The sequence below is a fragment of the Bactrocera tryoni genome, chromosome 4 (genome assembly GCF_016617805.1).
Source record: "Bactrocera tryoni isolate S06 chromosome 4, CSIRO_BtryS06_freeze2, whole genome shotgun sequence".
Classification (NCBI taxonomy): domain Eukaryota; kingdom Metazoa; phylum Arthropoda; class Insecta; order Diptera; family Tephritidae; genus Bactrocera; species Bactrocera tryoni.
The window spans coordinates 24,100,317-24,125,249 of NC_052502.1; the positions used below are offsets into that span (position 1 = coordinate 24,100,317).

Consider the following 24,933-nt stretch of genomic DNA (forward strand, 5'->3'; position numbering starts at 1 on the left):
ATACCGAGAAGGAAACAACGGAGGTCCTATAGAGGATAAACATACATATGTATTATACATAAGCATATTCCACGTGACGAGCCATGCCCGTCTGTCTATGCGTTTGTATGTACATACGCGAACTAGTTCCCAAGTTTTTGAGCCAATGAGCCACGCATAGACAAGTTTTAGCCCTATGCAATACCAGATGGAGTTTAGTTACCAGGAGGAGTCATTCTTTAGAATGCCTACTGTTGATGCGAGTTTTAATAGATTCTGTGGCCTCACTATCGATACTTCCTCCAGTGTATCATACCGTCGGGACCCCAGACTGTCGAGATGGTCGTATAGACAATGCATGGAGATCAGCCGTACACCATTTTTGGCAAACTCGTCCACTATTTCATTGCCTTTTTGGCCTGGTACCCAGTAGAAGTAAAGTTGCTTGCTTCTGGCAACACTTTTCAATGCTGCTCTGATTCCCAAGATACTTCTGGCCGATATCCGATACGAGGTTACTGCCTTGATTGCTGCTTGGTTGTCCGGATTTTTAACAAGAATTGCTTTTCAAAACACATCAGCTGTTTGTAATAAGGAGTCATATACAGTTAGAACGCGGAAAAAAGCAAATTTTCCATATCTTTTTTTCTGAAAAAACCTTTTAAATTTATTGTTCTAAAATTTGTACACATATTATGGAGTTTCGTTAAAGTAATGTTAAATCTAGTAATTAAGCGAAGTAATAAGAAAAATAAAATTGTTTGAAAAAATGGCGATTTCTCACAAAAAATAAATTTTTACTAAAATTTCGGTCTTAAATTGTTTTTAAAAAAAATTATTATCGGTGAGAAAAACTCTTCTTCTTTAATTATTAAAAAATATATTTAAGAAACCAGTGCTAAAATTTGAGGCCAAAAATAATATATTATATAAAATTGACATTTTTTTAAATCTATTAATTGTGAATACTATTAATTAAATACTTGCTTCATGAATGCAACTCTGTGTACAGCCATATGTCCGTCGCCATATTAATCGTCTTCCATCAGTTCCGTTTATTCGCGCGCGAGCGTAAGTTGCGTTGAAGTGCCGAGTATTTAAATCGTGAATTTCTCTGAAGTAATTAGTTTAAGTAAAGTGTTTTATGGTGAAATCAAAAGTGGAAATAGTGTTTTATCGAAATCAAGTAAAAAGTTTGTGAAAGAAGTGTGTGTTGAGTGTTATTTTACAAAAATAAAAATGTGCCTGCAGACGAAAAGCTAGCTGAAGCAAAAAAGTAAATGAAGAACTTTTTTCAGCATCCAATAAGGCTGCCGGTAATGCAGGATTAATTGGAATTCAGGTTAAACATTGGGGTATACTTTTGGGCTGGGTTCAGGTGAGCTTTTTGTAAATTTTAACACCTTATATACATACATATGGTACATATGTACATATATACAACTACTATGTATGTACATACTTTTAAATTAAATATGACAAACATCTAAATAACTAAGAACTTGTTAGGATTTGGTTAAGACAAATAAGTTATTATATTCGAAAGAAATTATTTTCATCCACATTTTTGCCGACAGTTCAAATACATATGTACATATACATACATATGTAGTACTCAATGATAACTATATATGTTCATACATACCTTCCATTACAAAGCCCACTACGCTAACTGCGACGCGTTCAATCTTGCAGCGCTGCTTGCTTCACACATGCTTGTTTCTAATTTGAAGAATTCAATAACAATGATCGCTCAAATCTATATCTTACTTTTTTAGAACACTCAATGATATTCTCACTTATAAGCAATTATAGTAGTATCGCCTCCTATTTGCATTTGAAATTTCCACTGTTGGTAATCAACAATAATTTGAATTATGAATATGAATGAAGAGGAAACAGACACAAAGAAATATATGAAAATGCCAGCGGTAGTTTGACAAGCAAAGTCAGAGTTGCGGTAGTGCATGCAGTAGGTAAATTTTTGTATATTATCATATAAACAGTTTTCATTATTTGCAAAAAAACATAAATTGATATTATTATTCTAATTATAAATGTTTAAATTACGCAGAATTCGCAAGTTCCCCTAAATGTGAAAAATTTTGTTCAAAAACCAAAATAAAATATAAAACTTTTTATCAATTTTCAATATTAAAAAATTTTAATTAAATCATACATGCAATCAAATTTATATTAATTAAATTTGTTCTTTGTTCTTTAATATTTTTACTTTACTCCTAATATAGTTGCTACTATTAATGAATTAACTGCATTATGCTTGCAACTCTGTGTTTAATCATGTGTCCGCCGCCATTCCAATCGTCCTCCGTCAGTTCCGTTTATTCGTGCGCGAGCGTAAGTTGCGTTGAAGTGCCGGGTCATTAAATCGTGAATTTCTCTGAAGTAATTAGTGTAAGTAAAGTGTTTTATAGTGAAATCAAAAGTGGAAATAGTGTTTTATCGAAATCGTGTAAAAAGTTTGTGCGGGAAGTGTTCGTTTAGTGTTATTTTGTGAAAATAAAAATGTGCAAGTGAAAGAAAGGCTTGTTGAAGTAAATGTTAAAAAACCTGCAGTAATGACATGAAATAAATTCGCCGTTAATGCAGGTTTAATTGAAGTACAATAAAGGAAGAAAACTGTGGTATACTTTTGGGCTGAGAACAGGTGAGCTTTTGTAAATTTTACCACTTTATGTATACGTATACGTATACATATGTACATATGTACTAATTGAAATGTATATAAGAAACTTCTAAATGAAAGCGGCTATTCTCATTCACATCCTTGCCGACAGCTTAAATTTTTTCAATGAACGCTACCTTCCAGTGCAAAGCCAATTGCGCAGACTGCGACGCGATGAGCCTTGAAGCGCTGCTTGCTTCACATTTTCTCACTTCTCATTAGAACACCACAATAACAAGCATCTTTTACGCCTTATTTCAATGACAAATCGAATGAGCTTGTATTTATTACTTAAACTAACTCTGTAAAGAATATTTCTTTTATAAATCATATTTTCAAATTACACTGCTGGCTGGCTACTAGAAGATGCTCCTAATGAAGAGGAAAGTGGCGAAAAATGTAAATGTCAGCGGAAGTTTGACAAGCGCATTTAGGGTTACAATGGTGCGTAAGTAGGGGAAATAAATTATGAAAAAGGACAATTAAAAATAGAATAAATACTGTATGTACTTATTTTAAAAATTAATAAATTTTCTTTATTAAAACCATATACATATTCAAATGTATATTTATATTGCTATTTTTTATAAATTTATCTTGACAATAATAATTTAAAAATTCAGTTTTCACTTTTTTATTTATTTGTAATTGTTCTATATTTTTAATAATTGTTTTGTTATCAACCTTTTCTCAAGATTCTAGTAGGGACGATAACCATTCACGTTCTTTTTAAGAATAAATTGGGTTTTTGTGTTTCAGCTGATCCAAACATGAAAAATCGTATCCACAGTGGAAAAACGCATCTCATTCATCCAGCCATTTCTTCGACAGATGTCATCAAAAAATTCCGAAAAAAATTGTTTATACACTCCACGAAACTCCTCATGATATGTGAAAAAAGTTCTATTGTCAAATAAAAATTTCTATGAAAAAAAAGTCAAAAAACTGGCCAGATTACCCTACTGACCCCTTAAATGATATTTTAATTACTTGTGAAATATTCTCAATTATCAAATAGGCTCAAAGGCAAATTTACAATTATTTACATTAAATAAAATTCATTTTAAAAACTAATTTACTAATTAAAATAAAAATAGCAATAATTATTTTATTAAAAACTTTTTTTTAAATATTTTCTTTCTTTTCATGTCTTACATTTTTACCCAAATTTAGTCCATAAAACATCAACACTGCAATGCTGTGGGGAACAGATGTCCGCCGCCATATTAATCGCCTTCCGTCAGTTCCGTTTATTCGTGCGCGAGCGTAAGTTGCGTTGAAATGACGGGTCATTGAATCGTGAATTTTAGTAAAATTTGTTTTTGTAAAAAAGTTTTATAAAGTGTAATCAATAGTTTATATAGTGTTCTATAGAAATCGTATAAAAAGTGTGTGTTTAGTGTTATTTAACAAAATTAAAACTGCATAAGTAAGTGAAAGAAAAGCTGGTTCAAGCGAATGAGCAAAGGCACTGTTTTACCCACCAGCGATAATGCTGTTAATGCAGAATTGATTGGATTTTAATATTAAACGGATGTATACTTCTCGGCCAATTTAGGTAAGTTCCCTATATTATTTTTTCGTAAGCTTGAAACTGTGTTATCCACATATTATAAACAATGTACGCATGCATACTTAAATATATAATGTACATCATATTATAAATATCTAGTATTAAGGGGTTACATGGGTTTACGGGTTTCGAAAAATCTAATTTTTTTATTGTTTTATCAAATTGTGCAAGACCTTTAGAATATTGTTCTAGTTAATCTGAGTAATAGTTTCGGAGATATAGATTTAAGAACGCACAGCTCGCTAGCTAGGCTAAGTGTGTCGTCTTTAAGTGCGTTTTAGAAGTGGGTTGGCAAGATTTCTCGGGAACTACTCAAGAAAAATATTTTTGAGAAAAGGGTGTTTTTTACCCGAAGAAACCCATGTAACCCCTTAAAAAACATGACACATATATTGACGTGAAAAATTTTTTATTGAAAATTAGAAGTAGAATTTGAATTTTTTTTAATAAAAAAATACAGGGTGCTTCTTTCGTTTTTTTGGAAAATTTTTTGGCAACAAATGAAACAAATTTGGCATATTTTTATAAGGAAATTATTTATTGAATTTTCTTTCAAGAATACAAATAAATATGTATGTATGTATGTAAATAAATAAAAAATATTTATGATAAACATTGTACATTCAATATTTCAGAAGCATTATCTCGTATTAATAAATAAATAATAAATTATCAATTAAATAAGTTAATAAATATTTTAATATAAATTTAACTAATTGCTGATAATTAACGGTTGCAAAAGATTTTCAGTCGAAGAAATAACAAGAAATTATTAGAAAGTATTATTTTAGTTTTAAAATAAGCATTAAAATAAATGTAAATTAATATATTTTTTTTGTTTCACAATTTAATCTATGTTTTATATTCGTTATTAATTCATTATTTATAATTTATAATATTTTTTATTACTTACAACTAATGAACGCACTTAAAATATTTAGTGACTAATTCAAGCTTGCTTTTAAGTTTAATTACACTATTTAATAACTTTGTAAATGTTTTTTTTTTTTAATTTATTGTGTGGTTTCTATTTCTTATTTTGTTTCCTTTTATTTAACGGTACTTTAATTTATTTTTTTATTCTTTAAAAATCTATAAAAAACAATATAGTAGACAAAGTAAAGCATTATGGTATATAAAAGAGGTAAATGATGTTGTACGAGTACCAAGTACAAAGCAGAAATTATGTAATATTATTTGATTTTACTGTTAACGAAGAGTGCTGAATAAAGCAAAGTAAACTAAAAGCATTTAGCTGAAACAATTTTTTGCACATATTATGCTCATATTTCTAGCAGTACATTAAAAAATATAAATATATATAACATTTTTATATTTATTGCTGAGCTGAATAGCTGAATTAAGCAAAACTAACCCATTTCTAAAACATAACTTGAAAAGTAACCAAAAGAAAACTATTTCAATTAACAATTGTAGTCTGAGTAGTTGAAATATGTGCTGAATTTGCTACAGCAAAACCTTATGCAAAACTTTTTGGCTGAATGTGGTTTTAGTAATGTAAATTAATAAAAAAATTATTTTATTTAACTGTATATGCGCTGAATGACAGAAAACTCAAGCTAAACTAACTTAAGGAATATTTGCATTATTTAGTAAGTAAGTATTTAGCTGAATTCGGTTTAACAGTGATAAATAAAAAAACAGTGTAGCTGAATTTACAACTTTGCATATTTAATGTGCGTTGAATACATCTTAAGGCGCTGAATTTGTATATATATGTGGTAATGTCTTGCTGAATTCGTTAAATTAACGGTAGCAGCGCTTAGTAACTATTCTAAGAATTGACTGTAATTTTGAACACATACACCATACTGATAACTAACATACAGCTTGGCTTATAATGATTAAGTAAGCTGAATCAGATTTAAAAGAGCTGAATAGAAAAATCATTAGCTGAACTCACACCTTAGTATATTTCACATGCGCTGAATAATTTTTAAGACTCTGAATTTGTCTATACATGTGGAAGTGTCTTGCTAATTTCATTAGAATTAACGTTAGTTGCGCTGAATTACTATTCTGACAATAGACCGTAATTTGGAATATACATATTTAGCATTTATTCTATTAGTAATCTATAGATAGAATTACTATAGAGCATAAGCTTGGCGTATTACGAATCAATATAGCCTTTGTACAAAGGTCGCTTGGATGCATTTGAACTTTGAATATGGCTTAGCACCGGATTTTGTTTTATAGTACACATCTTTATGTTCTTCAACTCAATAAATTACTTAAGAATACCTAAAAACTAAGCGTCACTTCTATATTTCTTATAAAAAAAACTAAAATTGTACGCACTAGACTGCCACCAATACAGAGGGCCCAAACAGACTCGAAAGGCTCGTCGAAAAATTATCAATTTTAACAACAAATATTCTGATTCATTACTTTAGAACCGTCGAATAATTCCATTAAACTTTGTAAAAACGATGAAAAATAAATATGATATTGTTAAGAACTAAAATTACATTACCCTATGTCTTATGTGCTGTAGTCCGAAGACCCCAATTGCATAACTCAACTAACAATCTGCCACAGAGGCATTTGCAAACGAAAGAAGACTGTCGTGAATGTGTGGTTTGTAGTCCAATCGATGCAGCGCACAATCAGTTCGCATCGGATCGGATCTAAATATAGCTATGCTCTTCGCGCGCATTAGTATTTGTATGTGTGTGATAAAGACGCCTCGTTATGCCGAGTCCAAATCGTATTTCGTTGTGTTCGCTTGTTTTTTCACTATTCGTAGTTCATGTATGCGTTCGTGTCTTAGTCAGAGTACCCTGACTGATACTTGGAGGTCCTGGTATTTGTATGACGGGCATAGCACCAGCTAATTGCGGATTCGTATAAGCCACTGCACGCTCTTTCTCCGAATGAGCAAAGGATGAGAACGGCCGCAAACGTATATAGAGTACAGCTGATATGAGACAGGAGGTTACGAGTATACCAAGCAGTATAATCAAAGTGATCGCAAAACCAGGCGTTGTCATACAAATTAGACCATCTTCGCGTGCTGGGAAGACCATGGTTTGGGGCGCGGCAACGGTTGTGCCATTCGCCTGATCGTCAATGGCAAAGGTGAGATCACCCGAAGAAACGACTTTAATGATACGATTGAGACCTACTTCCGGTTCGGAATCGACAGCACGTGTACGACGTTGTACACGTCGCTCGTCACGCCGCTTGCCGATGCCGCTGCTCACATGATAAGTGTCGACGTGCAATTGTGGTGGCGGTGGGCCATATTGTGACTCTGGTCCGACTTGCAGATGATGCACCTCTTGTAGATTGGGGTCAGAACACTGGTCGGGACATTGGTAACGACAGATTTGTATTGTGCACTGGAAGTGTACCTCCATGGAGTCGGGGAATTTGAATGCTTGGAAGTGTGCATAGGAGAGCACCGACGCTGATGCGCCGAAATTCTTAATTTTCGTAAAGCGGGACATTAATTTCGGACGAGTGACACAACCACGTTGATCGACCAATTGTATGGGTGCACGTTTGCCATCGTGCGCCACACAATTGCGCACAAGCATATCGAATTTGGAATCATCATCCTTGATAGCCAACACCATTGTCATAGTTTGTCCGATCTTCACCAATCCTGAGACCTCTGAGGCCCACGGGCCTTTACCCACTTGAATCTGCATCCAACAACCTACATTATCGCCAGCAAAGTCTGCGCGTACCACATCTAACATATCCACGGGGAATGGCCGGAATGTCACGCTTTTCTCATACTGATCGTGCCATGTGCAACGCAGCTTACGCGCTTGATCCCACACCTCCTGCACTTGCGGATCGTATTGTATGACAATAATATTCTCAAAGTAGGTGCCCGAACCAGATTCATGTCCATAACCATACAAACCATTCTCAGTATTGCCCGATGTACCACACTCATGCAGCCCGATATCGAAAGTGGCCGAAGTGCGTCCCAGTCCCGATGGCAAATGCACGCAATTCATATTACTATAGTGTCCTTTCGAAAAGACAATACCATAGAATGGTTTATCGAATTTCACAAATACTTTCATTCCATTCTTCTCGCACTTTACATCCAGTGAGATTATTTTCGGCATGTCCTGCACCGGCGACGACCAGATCTCGTTATTGCTTGAGGCGCCAACGCTCAAATCGGGCAGCACTTGTTGTGCGTGCACTTGCTGTGGTGGCGGCCGTTGTGGTGGTAATGGCGGCGGTGGGCCTTGATAAGCCAACTGTGCGGGTGGTGGTGGTGGACCGAAAGGTTGTCCCAGGCTGAGTGGAATGCTTTGATGATTGCCTAAAGTCGCAATTAGAAAAATATTTCAATACTTTTTTTTACTGAGATGATCGAACTTACTACGTGCTGGTCCTGGCCCTGGTTGTTGTTGTTGAATGTTGTGCTGATATAACACCTTTGGTGGTTGCTGTGGCTCCGATTCCGATTCCAGCGCCACCTGATCGACCTCGTTGTCATGCTCGGAAATCTCCTCTGTGCCAGTGATGGCTTTGACTACGTCCACATCATCTGCAAGCGTGATCTGCAATGTGCCAAGTAATAAAATACAACAGTTATATGATTATTTGAAGACTTTGTAGTTTGTTTATTTAGAAAAAATTATATATCGATTTATATGTTTGTAGCTTCAATGCTTATAAGGGTTATATAGTTTAAGGTTTCAAAAATAATATTAATTTATATTTAGTGGCTAAGTCTTTCGACAGTTTCAACGGTGTCTTATACTCCACTATATAGAGAGAGCGAGGAAAAAGTCCCAAGGTGCATTATTCGGTCATTAAAGTAGATGAGCTCTGACTTTTATTTTTGTGCTTTTAGCCTTGATTTCTTTCTGGAACACTTCTGCTTTTTTACGTGGCCGGTCCCAGACCCAGCGCACAACCCTGGGGACGGATTTTTGTCTTCTCACTTTAGCTTGCCTTCAAATGGATGCTTTTTGGTTACCCAGAGGATACTTGGTCCATCCAGTCCTCGACGTTATGTTGTACAAATCTTTACCCTTTGGTACCACAAAGAGTCAGCTGGTTTATAAAACCATTAGTAGAGGCATTCGACGTCTGAAGTTGGATTGAATCAAAGAAACAGTGGAAAAAGTGTTCGACTTACACTTGCGTTAAGTTAATTCAACCACTTAGGACTGAAGAAGAGAGAGCCCACTGATTATTTTTAATGTTGTTTGGGAAAAGGCGGTATCACTTGAAAGTCTGCGATGAATATATACTTAAATAATAGTGCATAGACGTGTACACTCATCCTACATACGACCAGGACCGTTTCCGATATTCAATAACAAACAGCTGAGTGTGAAACCTTTCACTGAAGGTTTTTGTACCCACGGTCTCCAATTTCAAGCGATCTCGATACCAGCCACTTGTTCAGTATTATTTTGAAGAAGATCTCAAAAGCGCGTTGAAATCTCAATACAGTTTTGGACCTTTGGGACTTACTACTCGCAACTAGCCGAGCATGTAAACCACATACGATTTAACACAAAATACCAATAGATCAATTATCCGCTTGCCATATCGGTTTTGTCTCTCTATTTACATCAATTCCTACATATAGAACTTGTCAATGTCAAATCAGACCAATCAGCCATAAATATGCGAAAGCATTCACAATCAAGAGATCCGCAAAGCTTCAACGGATTTCTAATGTTCCAATTACCAAGTGCGCGTATTCACTGAAGATGCACCTAATTGCATAAGACCATAATGGGTTGCTCCAATCACATACTACGAAGCAAAAATGTAGTGTCAATTAACGGGAGTACTTCATATGTGTGACAAGCAAGGAAAAAGTGCACCAATTTCGCTTTTTCCAACACAATCACTACCAGCAAACGATGATGACACCTGTTCTTAGAAGACGCACCAATGCCACTGAAACAGTGCCATAACGGGACAAGCGGTAGAATGAGTTCAAGGCTAGAAAACGTGTCAGTGGTTGGTGATATTTTTAGATAAAAAACGTGCCACGAAGCCATTTGCGCATATATTATACATATGTACATATCTAGGCATTTACAGCTATGGCTTTCTGTGCAAATCTATTTCTGGCTTGGCTGCACACTTTTTAAGGTTTTGCTTTCTTTTTGTCTAGCTTTTGCTGTGCATTTTCTTTTATTGGCCATGGACTTGACGATTTTCCTAGACGCAAAGTTGTTGGTAGAATTTCTTCGGCTTTAATGGTGACAATTCATCAGCAAGACAAACCAGTTGATGATATCGTCGGTTATTGTTGGTTATTGCTGATGAGCAGCAATCCATCATCATCAACAACCACCACCGACGATTGCATGCAACATATACTTATGTGGTATATATGTATGCATGTAGTTAGAGAAATGCATTTATAACAATATGAGTATGTTTGCATGTATTTATTTAGCAACTAAAATATCACCGAACCATATAAGGTACGAAGCTGCGGCACTTTTATAGAAAAATGAAAGAAAAAACATTAACTTCGCTTGCATCGATGCTACAATACCGCTTAAAAATATAAAAGTTTCCTTAAAAGAACTGGATTTTGATCAGTCAGTTTGTATGGCAGCTTTACGTTATGGTCGTTAGATCTGAACAATTTCTTCCAAGATTATTCCATTGTCTTGTCCAATAATCCGTGGCAAATTGTATGAATATATCTTGTCAAATGAAAAAGTTTTCCATAGAAGAACCTGATTCCGCTCGTTCCGTTTGTATGACAACTATACGCTATAGTAATCGGATCTGTACAAATTATTCGGAAATTATAGCATTGTATTAGAAAATAATCTGCGTCAAATATCGCGAAAATATCTCGATAAATAAAACAGTTGTCCATACAAGGCCTTGAATTTGATCGATCAGTTTATATGACAGCTATATGTTTTAGGGGTCCGATATCGACGGTTCTGGCAAATGAACAGTTCCTCGGAGAGAAAGGGACATGTGAAAATTTTCAAATTGACAACTCAAAAACTGATCGACTATTTAGCTGAAGAGACTGAATGTCTTTACATTGCTAAATAGACCCCGACCGTCGCGCTGATCATTAATATCTATTTTATGATGTCTCCTATGGTTTATTCCTCTTTCTTCCCCCGTTCAGGGTATAAAAATTAATCAAAAAAATATATGTACATATACTCTTATATGTCCACAAAAGGAGCATCACGGAAGATGCCGGCACTGTGGCAGGCGTGTAAGTAAAATGCGCAGACCAGCGGTATAAACTACCGGAGCCATCATGTTATAGATTTCTATACCGGCGCATGCGTGCACAAGTGCATTTGCTCACCAACACATTGACATACATTGCCAACAGGGAAAAGCGCCGTTTTACATGAATGACTGCTGTGCCAGCAGTCGAACACTTATACCGTTAGCAGCTTGTTTACTTCGAAAATCAAACAGACCCACACTTACACTTCAATTACATACATATATATACATATATATGAATTTCTTTACGCATGCGCGTTGAACACGACATCAACGCATCACTCGCGCATCGCACATAAACGCGACGCTGTACACATTCATTTGTTGCCGAATGGTCGGTACTAGGCTTATTGGGTTTTGGCAGTGAGTGTTCGATGGAAAATTAGATAGTTTGTCGAAGTGTTGTTGCTGTATTGTTGAGTGCTTTCTATTGACAATAAAAAATACAGCAGACAACTTTGACAATGACAGCTACGAGCTACATGCATACTTGTGCTACTAACACTTGTGCAAATACGCACTGCAAATATTGCAAAAACAGACGCATATGCACTTTCCTCAATGACAAATGAAAACGGAACTGTTAGAGGTTAGCTTTAGGTACCTGAAATGCGCAAAGTACTTGAAATTTTAGCAACATGTAGGTCACAACTTGACTTGGTGGCGGACATAAGAAGGAGAGGTGATTATTATTTCAAATCGATAATGGCGGTTGTAGTTGGTTTGTAGGTTAGATTAGATTAGATTTTGTGATTGATTCACAATCGAAGCAATTAGTGCCGAAAACTCACTAGACCTTTGTCAATCATATTTATATAGAACGAGCTCGTGACGGCATAAATACTGACGTGTATACGTCGACGTCGATGTCTTATGTGCAGATCCAATCGATTTGGTAATTAGCAAGTCTTCTTCACCTTCCTTATTGGCGTTGACACCGTTTACGCGGTAATAGTATTACTCAACTGCAGCTATACAATCTTTCCAAATTTCTGGCATTGTGTGGATTCTATCTTAAAGAACTGCGAGGGTTCTGTTCTGATGTGAATATTCTATATTTAATAAAGGGGAAGTTTTGGGTTTCCCAGCCGCTGTTTTCCAAATAGTTTTTAATCGGTTGTGCAATATGAGGCCGAGCGTTTTTACTATGGAATATTATTGCCTCGTGTCGCACTTTTCGGTAATCGCTTGCTTCATTTTGAGTAGTTATTGTTGATAGACTTTCCCATAAATGTTTCCAGCCAATTTTTAAAGATCATAAAACAACATGTGGTTATGATCCCGCCAAAAATTGAGTATAACTTTGGCGTTTTTCTGGTTGGGCACGTGTCACATAGAATTTGTGCACATAGGATTTTCGCAATGAACCCGTTTTTCAACTTCAGTCAAATTCCGTGCATAAGTTAGCTTAGGTTAGGTTAGGTTAGTCTGGTAGGCCAATGAGCCACGCATAGAGTTTTGATCCTTTGCGATACCGAATGGAGTTCTAGGTCCATGAAGAGTAGTCATCCTTCTTTTTTGAAATACTCTTTGGTTGTCATATGAACCAAATTCCTTGGTTTTGAATGATCCGGCTGCTTTTAAGAGTTTTGAAATAACCGACTAAAGATTCTCCGTGCTCTTCTTGTATTTGGCAACAATTTTCATTGTGCAAAGCTTTCAGTTCCTCATCTTCGATTTCTTTCAACTTTTGAAGCCCTCGTGTAAAAAACTTTGACCTCCATTGGCAACTTGCGTTCTAGCTCTGTACCAATGGATTGCACATGCCCTTAGCAGGCATTTGCAGAAACCCCAGTCTTGTGCAACTGCAAAATCCATCTTTCCGCAATATTAGGTACTCTTACTGGACACTATCCAAAAGGCATTCATGTGCAAAATGCATTGGTCTAGGTTGTGGCGGACCAGATGCACTAGGTGACAGACCAGTATTCAACTGCCCATGAGTTGGGGGTCCGTAGGGTGATATCAAATTTGGGGGATGTATTCCAGGCGGTAAACCACCACCTGCCGGTGAAGGCAAATGTGCTGATGGATGCGGCGATTAGAATTGCTCTGGCTGTGACGACGGCTGTGAACTACTATTGCTACTCTGACTGTCCTGACCTGGGATCGAACGAGATGATACATCTATTGCGCTTTCCGAAGGCGGGTATTTCATACCATCAGATGCTTGAGTGCCGTTAGGCGAACCTTTAACCACATTTTCCACATACGGTGTTGGTTTTATTGGACCACCATCATTTGAGCCTTATCAAAGGCAAGGTGGAAACATCCAGGAACTTTTTCCGCCATTGTCCGGCCTTTGCAATACTGAGCTTGAAACAGCGAACCAGGGGACATTGCGGTTTGTGTATTTGTATAGTGGTTTGTTCTACTGTATAAGAGTTTTAGGTAACACAACGGATTGGCGCTCTAAGCTGTTCAAGTGTGATCCCTCTTAGGATCGACCACTCAACCTAATATATATTTTTAACTATTTATTTCTCTCTAGCTAAGCGCTATGCAGTCATTCATGAGCTCAGGCTTTAAATTCGTAATATCATTTGTTTGACTCCACAAGACATATTCACCCAAAATTTCCTCATTTGGTTTGCTGTTGTTTTTTTTTTTCTTTTCGCCAACAACCGTGTTCTCAGTTCAGTTCACTCGATGATTACCTTTGACTTGCCAAAGTCATTAATCAAGTTAATATGCAATAGCGATTACAACAACAACAGGTGATTAACCTTCGCAAAATCAAATAGAGAATGCAAATTAAAGTTCAACTTCAACAACAACAAAATGATAATTTTCCAATTCGGTAGAAACTCATGACAGCCTAACCAAATAGTTAACTGTATATTTTAGTGTTTTGTGTGTTTCTTATTATTTTTCGGTAATGCGAAAACGAACTGTAATTACAAACAAGTCGCGGAGAAAAATTATCGTCAAGCAAGAAATCGACCTAGTTTCGGCAAACGAAAGTCAAGAAGCGCGGCCAAGTTGGGCCGACCGTAGCGGGATAAGAAGAGCGGCGAAGAAGAAGAAAAATAGTTTCGCATTTTTAATTGAATGAGCAAAAATTTCGTTTCCAGTTCAGTTGAGCACCTTGTTGCCATTAACACACTAACAACAACTACGTATATATATACATATATATATATATGTATGTGAGTGAGTGTGTGCGCAAGCGCACAAGTATTACGCTTTTATCACTTTTAACGACTCTACAAAAATGTTAATTAACTACAATTCAATGATGATTTCGGCGAAAACGCGCGGCAAATCAAATTGAATGAAAGCAAAAACAACAACAGCAACAATAACACAACTAAGTACACGTCGAGTGCAAAGTAGTCGAACGGCAACGCGGCAATAACGAACAACGCTACCAAGTGAACCATGAGAATAAAAGCGCCTGCAACAACAGAAACAACAAAAATCAATCGAATTGTAATGAAAACGAAATGCCACACCACACGCGCGCACCCGCGGCACTGACGGCGCGCCGCAGTCGACAAGGAAACGGCCTATTTGCAACCTGTTCGCCGCCACACACAAATTCGCCCATATACAAAAACAAAAACAAAAGCGTTAAAAGAGATGAACCGCCGAAATGGAAAAATGCAAACATAGTGATTTTTGCACCGAAAGTCAAGGCGCTTGACGGCGCGTGGCGTGAAGCTGGTGCGCCACGCAGACTGCCCATTTGCTGATTGGAGTTCTGAATGGTTCGGCGGCGCGTTGGGAAGCATGTGCGTCTGCGTTCATTGCGTGCGCGTACAACAACAAAATGCTGCATGTTGCTCCCGGCATGCTGAAATGGGGCAATTGCCTTTTTCTGTTATTGTTGCCATCGACGACCAGCAGGCGATTTCAGCTTGTTGGGCAAAAAAAAAGCTGGCTATTGCCTTAACAGCTTACTCGGCGGCGCTGTGCGCGTAATATTATGCATTGGTGCCGTTGGCTGTCGGCGCGGCAAAGAGTGTCGCCACGTACGCGGATGCGTTACACACATATATATGAGCTAGTGAGATACCTAAGCGCATGCGTAAAAGCATATGCCGGTCAGTACAAGCTGCCAATGCGGTAAAAACGCACAAATCATTGTAGAAAGGCTGTGCGCGCGCGAAAAAAAACAAGACGCGTAGAAAGCAAAACAGTAGTAAAGTCGCCAATGAATGATCGACGCACCGCAACGGCATTTAACATATAAATTTGGCATTTTAGAATCGCTTTGGGCGAACCTGTTCGCCATGGCCGCTTTTCACCTTCGCAAACGCTCGCAGACAGCGCCGCTTTTTCGCGCTATTTCTCTTTAATTTTTTTATTTCTACTTTTTTCCACAGAAAATTCAAGCGCCTTTGCGGCAGGATTGCAATCTCAATGAGAAATGAGGAATTCGCTGCGTCGAAGACGTCTGCTGGCGCTGCTAGTACTGGTGGTGGTGGTGCTGGTGGAGTACGTTGCCCAAAATGTCGCTTATGCTCGTACAATGTAGTATATTGGCATGTTTGTGGTTTCGTTTTCTATCCGCCTTGTGGCTTCGTACACATTTTCGGCTGTGTCCATCATTGATTTTATTTGTGACGGTGAAAGTTGTTTACTTTTCTCAGTTAGTTGCCTGATTTCAGGGAAATGATTGCTATCGCACTTTGTGTCTATGTATGCGTGTACGTATGTTAATGTGTGCGTGTGATTGCGTTTGTGCGGAAAAGGAAATCTCGATCCAGTTATGGAGGCTAAAATGCCCCATATATCATTGGGTTTGGATGAAATTAATGGACTAAAGGCTCGACTTTTAGCACTAATGTATTTGTACACTTTCTCAAGCAGTTCATATACTTACAAGTATATTCCCATGACTGGTAACACAACAGAGAGATATAAATTGATTCCGCCCTTAAGCCTTACCAGTGGCTATTAGCAGAAACTCTTCAGTACATTTTATGTCGACAGCCACAACTAAAGTATCTGGGAGTAGCTGCTGAAGTTGTGGTCGGTATGATGCTCATAGATATCCAGGGTGTTGAATTCGCGCGACACCGTCCTTTTGTTGAGGTTTGCTACCGCCATAATATCCGTCTACAAAAGTCAAAAGAGCAGAGAAAATAAAAAGCTGAAACAATGTAGCTGCAACAGTGGCAAACCTCAACCAAAGATCCTTGGATCCACATATTGATACCGTACATCCATTGGTGGATAGACTAAGGATATGGAGACCTGCATCACCACCTGACCCAAAGTAAACACGGGTGCCTTAGTAGCTACATCCTTGTAGAGATTCCGTGATGACATTTGTCCGAACTGTCTGACGTGCGCAGAGTGCCCAGAAGACTCTGAATATGTATTCTTTTTTTGCTTTTTAAGTAGAATGGAAGAACTAAAAAACTACTTTCGGTGGTAATTTTGCGGGGAAAAGTGACGACACTTATTGGTCAGTTTACTTTGAATTGTAAAACGATCAGCAATGCTTCAGCCTAAATCATTACAAAACTGAAACATATATAATACTGAGTCCGTACTCTATATTAAATGTTTTATTACTCCGACGAAGTGATGTTAAATCAAATGGTTCGGTGGGAGAGTCCCTCAATACTTCCGCTACTAATCGATAAATAATGAGATAACCTAACCGAAGTGGAGACCGATCTTTTTAGCTGTCATGCTGTACGGAACCTAACTCCCCAGCGATCATATTCACCATATTCACAAAGTGGACGAAGAAGTACAAATTTGATCTTAATATTGCAGTCGTTGGCGTTAACATTCCGACTGTCAATAACCCATTCCGCAACAAAATTCTCATGTTGCTAGCCAGCAGCACATGGGGAAAAGACAAAGAAACGTTTTTGGCAACATACTAGGCAATAGGCCGCCTGGTCCTTAATGCACTAATATGGTCGCCTGAATACAGTGAAGTACAGACGAGGCAGATTCTCACATACCAGAACACTGCACTCCCAACTATAACGGGATGCCTCTTGATATCTCCTATCAAACATCTACATAGTGAAGGCTGTATACTTCCACTTAAAGATCATAATGAACTCATCTCCACACAGTTTCTTCCAGGGCGTTTTCGTAGAAATCAACCCTCTAGTCACCTGCTTGAAGCGGAACCGCCTCCTAGGAGCATGGTGAGGTCTTTCCTCAACTACATCGACGACATAAGACAATCCGCCGACCAGACTTCGAACGCAACTAACTTCAGACATGCACTAACCGCCACTCACAGTGGATCCATAAACACCTTCACCGACTTTCAGTGAATGTCGTACTTGGAATCAAACCACCACCCATTGCAGACGACGAGCTTGAGTTGCCGCGAGAATCGAGAATGACCCTTGCGCAGCTTCGTTCTGGATACTGTCGCAGGTTAAACTCCTACTTATCCGGAATCAACCCCGACAATATCAAATACATCCAGCACACGACGAGTCACCACATGACCCTAACCACCTCTTTGCATGCAAGCTAACCCTACACACATGACATCCCTCTCCTCATGGTCCGACCCCGTCGAAACAGCACGTTTCCTGGGCCACTTCAAGACACTTACTCCTATAAATATCTGCATAAACATTTTTACATTTTAAAAGAAGTGAACTGGTGTTCAACCTTTCTGCTAAACTAAAAAAAAAATAATAAAAAAAATCTGCACACAATTTCCCACACACCAACGCAGTGACCATATTGTGATGCAGCGAAATGTTGCTGCTTTCCACCAATGTCACTCATACGCCAGCGCCTTGATGCGCTTATCAAGCGTAACATCGCATTGAAATGTGAAATGCACTCATTCCGCTTGAACTGCAACAATTGAACGCAGAGCGACAGCACGAGGAACAACAGCAACGAGTTGTGGCGTGCAGAATTCGTGATGTATTTAACCGTTAAATCAGACATTTTGACATTTACCTGCAGCTTACATTACTTGCTGTTGGCGAAAAGCCCTTACACGACCAAAGGAACCGGCAGCCTGCTGCCGCTGCTGACATAGTCGCGCTTGCTGTTGTTGCTTTTGATGTTGTTGCAGTTATTGCTTTTGTTGTTTTTGGTGTTGTCGCTTTTATTGTTGTTGCTGTCGATTCATCGCAATTAAGGCAGATTTCACTTTTCATATTCATGCACCAAGCAGAAGGCTAAACGGCAGCGTGCTGAAAGCGAAAATCTCACGAATGATGCGCTGAAGGTACAGGCAACACACACACACACATGTACATAGACAGCACTCGTGCCTAGCAAACAATCAATAAGCACTCTTCCTTTCCATTGCCACGCTGATTTGTCCAGCCCTGCCAGCTGCCGATGCATATTTTGCGGCGTTGACTGGCTTTTGACCTCGCCACTCGACTCAAGTATCCACACACATACATACGTACATATGTGCCTGGTGTGCTTACCTCGGCGCGCTGCGGAATTCTCTGGGCAGTGTCATTATTATTTTCGCTTTTCCTTAGCCAGCCATATTGTTGTAGCTGGAAGTTGCTGTTGATGCAGGTCTCAAGCGCTAATACGTGAAGTAAAGAAGCGTATATATTCGCAGGCTGCACGGCTATGCGGCTGCCAAGTTGTCACACAACGAAAGCACCGCACTTAGCCACGCCGTACTGCATCATTGTATCACGTTCTTGGCGCATTTTCATGCACTTTCTCCCGATTCTGGATACCACACACACAAACACACATCCGCGTTGGGCGCGCACACACACATTGGTTTTGTGATGCCACAGAGACCACTGCAACCGCGGCCGTTGCCGTTGCCGCGTGTCATCTTCGATATGACTGACTTTCGGCACTTGGCCGTCTGCTGCGCTGGTTTGCTAACCTGCCTGGAATGTACTTACTCACTCAGCGCTCAGGCTAAATATGCACAGACGGTTTTTATCTCGTTTTGCATTCCTATTTTTTGCATTTCCATTTCTTTTTTCTACATACATATACATTCATGCCATTTATCCACAATTTTTATCTTTTGCCGCGCTGCGCATTGGGGGTCAGCAGCGCACCGCATTTTTGTGGCTGCGACTAGCTGGATTCCGGCGTTATAGTCATCAGAGTCATCATCATCATCATGAATATCACCAGCAATGGCATCATCATTGTGAAGACCGCCATCGTCATCTCCTCACACATAACCGTCTGTCAGCTAAAAGCATAATGACGAAAACAACAAAAACACAAATCGCCAATCTTGTTGTTTTTCGCATTCAAGTTGCCACTGCCACTGCCACTGCCAAACCAGCAGGAAGACACCGCGCCAAACCAAACCAAAGCAGCCCGAGCTAACGACATCAAATGACGCCAGCGCGCCGTCGCCTTGTCTGTGGTTCGGTTGGGCCGCTGCTGCTGCGACTGCCGCTGGTCGCGAACTGGTTGCATTGCGCTGCTTCACTTTTTCCTGCATTTGAATATGCAAATCATTTGTTGGTTGCTTATTTTTGTCGTTTTGTTACGTCTTTGTTGTTGCTTTGTTGTCTGCAAGCACGAGCATTTCTCATCAATTTTTATTGACATCACTTTTCCAGCATTTTTTCACTCTTGCTCTTCGACACAAATTTTCGGTTGTAATTTATTTGTTTTTGTTGTTTTTTTCGGTTGTTTGTTGTTTTGGCTGCTTTCATTGCGCCAATTTTGCAGAAATAACCTGTATATTGGCTGCATTAACCCGACTTGCAAATCTGGTAATAATAATGAACTTCAAAAATTACAGACGGAGAAAATTCTTGACACTGCAGCGACGAACGCTTGTTTGGACTTGATTTCTTTGCGAAAATTGGAACTTTGAATATTCAGTAAATGACTTAAAGCGGACGAGTTTGGAGTTTCAAAATTATAAGGTAGCGATGCAGTTTCAGGATGTAAACAAATATAGGGTACACACGTGGAATAGTAGGAAGATCATGAATAATTATTTTCTCCCTTCTCACCATATTAAAAAAAAAATGCCTAATTTCAACCGGTTTTATGAAAAATTGTAGAGGCTGCAGAGTTTGACTATTGAAAAGTTAGTTGGTGTGTTAGATGTATATCCGCAGATCATAGAAAGGTGAAAAAATATATTAAAAACCAGTATGAAAGTGATAAGTTCGGGTATAACAGAACATTTCATACTCTTGCAAAGCCAAGGAGTCCCTTCAGGTACGTAAGGCCACAGCGAGTTGTCAGCCCAATTAATTCATTCTAAGCACAAATGTGCACCGTTGTAATTTATTTACAATTTTATTAAGATAATTCACATATTGGTCGATATACTTTATGCTGTATAAAGTCACCCTGGAATTCGAAAACCTTTATATTGTATTCGGTATATGGGGGCTAAGCGAAGTATTGACCCGACTGTACATAAAAGTATCAGAACAATAACACGTACAAAATTCGGCTTAAATCGGACTAACGAGTCTCTAGACCTCACTCCAATTTTGACTTCGGCTCCATTAAAGCCCTGTTATATCATCAAAATCATTTAGATATTGATTTATCGCGCTTTAAGAAGTTGTTAACAGTATTGTTATATGGGGAATAAATTTCACACCGTCAGTAGGTGCTCTTATAATAAGGTGAATTTGGTTGTTGTAACTTAAGATAGGGCGAATCCAGAAACAGTTTTTGGGGGAGAAATAAACATTTACTTCATACATGAAGTTTATTATATTAAATATAGTATTATTTATACACTTTAATATCCTGGTGAAATTGTCTTTTGACTTTTGCTTCTGCCCTCAATGGCACTGTCAGTGATCAAGTTCACCTTCGGGCTTCAATCGTCGCATCACATTCTCATTATCCAAAAGGCCCTTAAATCTATCTATCAAGCAGTCAATATGGTTTTCCATTTCTTTGGTTTTTGAAGTACATTATTTTTCTGGAAGCAGTAAACTCAGTTGAAATCCATCCAAATACGGCATATTTTACAGTACTACTACGATAAAGGAAAAAATGCATCTTAAGCCGCCAATAAAATTTGTGCAGTTTATGGACCCGATACAGTTTCCATCTCCACCGCACAACGATGGTTTCAACGTTTTCTTTCTGGTGTAGAGGTGGTCGAAGATGCGCCACGCTCCGGAAGGCCTGTCGTCGAAAATTGCGATAAAATCGCTGAATTGGTAGAAAGAGATCGGCTTAGTAGCAGCCGTAGCATCGGTCAAGAGCTGGGCATGAGTCATCAAAAATTCATTTCAATTTCAATAAAAAAAATCAATAAAAATACCTCAAGACTTTTTTGACAACCCATAATTTGTCTTTGCCAGATCGGTAGATTCTTTCTGAAGAATTATGTTGAGCAAATTAGTTAGAGATACAATATCACATAAGCCAAAAATCCCAATTATAAATTCAAATTAGCACACGGCTGCGTTGAAAATCGAAGATCCTCTAAAGAATATACATATATACAAATGAACAGCGTGACGAGTTGAGTCGATTTGGCCATGTTCGTGCGTCTGCATATATTGAAATAGTCTCTCAATTTTCGAGATCTCGATCTGAAATTTTGCACATAACATTTTGTCCCAAAAAAGCTACTCTTTTATCGGAACTACCGACATTGGGTCTATATAGGATATAGCAATCAAAATCAAGTATGGAAAACTTTTTTATTTGTGAAAGGTATTATAGCTTCAGGGCAACCTTATTAATATAAAAGTATATAATATTAATATTTTTCTTTGAGCCCTTAATCTTCCCAAGCGAGATTGCTTCACTCTATGGGATCTTAGAAAGTTCGGACGAAAAGCAACCTGAAGAGATTTAAGATCCATCCAGAAAAAAAACGGTTTGGTGTGGTTTGTGGGCTGGTGAAATCATCGGCACATATTTCTTCAAAAATGATGCCGGTGAGAACCGTCAATGGCGACCGTTATCACACCGTCATAACCGACTTGCCTGATATTGAAGCCCGTGATCTCAGCGATATTTGGTTTCAACAAGACGACGCAACTTCTCACACATCGAATCAATCAATGAATTTATTGAGAGAAAACTTTGGTGAGCAAAAGCGTTTTGGGTCGGTCGATTGGCCACCAAGATCGTCTGTTATCACACCGTTAGACCTTTTTCTGTGGGGATATGTAAAGTCTAAGGCCTAAGCGAGGAATCCCGCCTCAATTCTAGCCTTGGAGCAAAACATCACTCGTGTCATTCGTCAGTGACCAGTCGAAATGCCCAAACGAGTCATCGAAAATTGGACTCAACGGATGCCTTAGACGCAGATCAGATATATTATCTTCAATACTTTTCCTTGGCTTTTTTATTATTACAAATTGCTGACTAAAGCAGTTACCAAACCTTTTCGAAAAATTTCTCTACATATTTGGTAAGAAAAACTAACATATAATATAACCTCTTTTACGTTATATAACACAATACAATAATACATATCTACAAATGCATTAAAATGGTTATATAAAATAATTATTAAGCTCTTATTATTCCCACGTTTGTATAAACGAATTAAAAACTGTCACATTGCTGTAATATGAAAATTAAACACAAATGTAAGTCCAACTCTCTGCGCAATAATTTTCAGCAAAAAATTTTCCCATCGAAAATGCTTTCTCACACACTCACCTTTTCACAATGAACGTTGGCAAGCCCACTGCCCGATGCTTTGACATGCATTTACCGCTAGGCGTAGTAAAATGACAAATGCACGAAAAAATTAACAATTTGACAATAAAAGCAATCACTTGGCAATACGATACTTTTTCATGCTCACCAATATTATTCACACCACAAACGGCATCAACTACCTACACACATACATATACACATACACATGGGCTGACCAGCGCTTAGATTCAAAGCTGCGCTGACAGTTAGATTGATTGAATGTCAATCCGCTTGACTGACTGCACATGCCTGACTGACCAGCAAAGGTGGATATGATTACTGCATACTTTTTACGCTACAATTTTTTGTTATTTTGTTTTTGTTTTTGCTTCGCACTTACCTGCAGTGAAAGGAAAACCATAACAGTCAATAAAATCTTTTTGATCCGCATCTTTCTCATTTTGTTGGCGTTTTTGTTGTGTTGCTACTGTTTGGGATTTCCTTTAGCTTCGTACGTGACTGTGTTGTGTCGTAGTTATTGTTTTGTTGTTGCTGTTGGTGTTGGTTATCGTCGATATATGATAGCTTTTATTGTCTGTTAACGCTTATGTTGCTCTTTGTTGTTGCCGTTGTTATGGTGTTATACTGTTTGTAGCGTAAAAACTGTGAAAGAAAAATGAAAGTAAAAGAATATAAATAAAATGCTTGCAATCATCGATGGATATCTTTATTTCCCATAATTATGGGAACAAATTATTAGCCAGCATTTTAATTGGCGTTCAATGGAGTGTTGTTGTTGCAAATGAATGACAATAATGCGGCGATTATAACTATATTATTGTAATTTGAAAAAATTAGCGACATGAAAGTGATTACAAATGAAAAGCAGCAGGATTGGGTCAACAGGTTTATGACAGTTCGTTTTATGGTTGTCTCATAAACTTTTCTGCTGCTGAGAATTTGTAGTATAATCCGCTTTGTTTGGTGTAGAATGGAGCAATAAATTTCAATGTTTTCGTGTAGGCGTTATTTTCAAACGTTATTTCTGAAATTCTAAAAAAATGTAGACTACACGTAGCTTTAACAGCTTCTTTTAACTGGAGATAGAATGGTAGACATATGCCTTAAGGGGTTACATGGTCTTACGAATTTCAAAAAATTAATATTTTTTATTTTTTTATTAAAATCTACAACACTTCTAGAATATTGTCATAAATTTCAAGTTGATCTGAATAATAGTTTCGGATATACAGCCTTTAGAACTTCTGCGCTCGAAGCTAGCTAAGCTAAGTGCGCCGTCTTTAAACGCGTTTTTCTCGAAACTATAATTTTAGCAAAATTTCTCGAGAACTACGTAACCGATATTCATGAAATTTTACACAGGCCTTTGAGATATAATTCTTAAGGATAACTATTTGAAAACAAAAAATTTCGCAAAATTGTCACTGATATTTTTATTTTTTTGTAAAAATGTTTGCCAAAAACCCAATTTTCTATTGTTTTTCCTTCGTCCAACTTCTAAGTTAAGGGTTTAACTAAAACGCATAGTTTTCACTTTAGCTGATCTTGTAATGAGTCATCCTGCCAACGCGGGCGATCTTTTTTCCGAGGGCTCACGGGAAATAGCGTCGCAATGGCCGAGTTTAAAATATTTTTTATACCCTGAACAGGGTATATTAAGTTTGCCCAGAAGTTTGTAACACCCACAAGGAAGCGTCGGAGACCCTATAAAGTATATATATAAATGATCAGTTTGTTGAGCTGAGTCGATTTAGCCATATCCGTCTGTCTGTCTGTATATATACGAACAGTCCCTCAGTTTTTAAGATATCGTTTTGAAATTTTGCAAATGTCATTCAAGAAGCAGCTCATTTGTTGGAACGGCCGATATGGGACCACTATAACATACAGCTGCCATACAAAC

The 24,933-nt window shown here is 37.9% G+C and overlaps 1 protein-coding gene and 1 long non-coding RNA gene across 2 annotated transcripts in view; one reads left to right on the top strand and one right to left on the bottom strand.

Moving 5' to 3' along the window:
- Positions 1–2,376: 2,376 nt before the first annotated feature.
- Positions 2,377–24,933, top strand: part of LOC120775396 — a 57,894-nt gene continuing 35,337 nt past the window's right edge. Inside the window, exons 1-2 of the long non-coding RNA XR_005705328.1 lie at positions 2,377–2,647; positions 3,839–4,223. This is a non-coding gene — a long non-coding RNA (uncharacterized LOC120775396). The remainder of the gene's footprint in view (positions 2,648–3,838; positions 4,224–24,933) is intronic.
- On the bottom strand, positions 7,010–23,469 carry LOC120775395. The gene is given in 2 exon segments (XM_040105555.1): positions 7,010–8,791; positions 23,410–23,469. Coding segments are annotated over 2 exon segments (1,842 nt in total).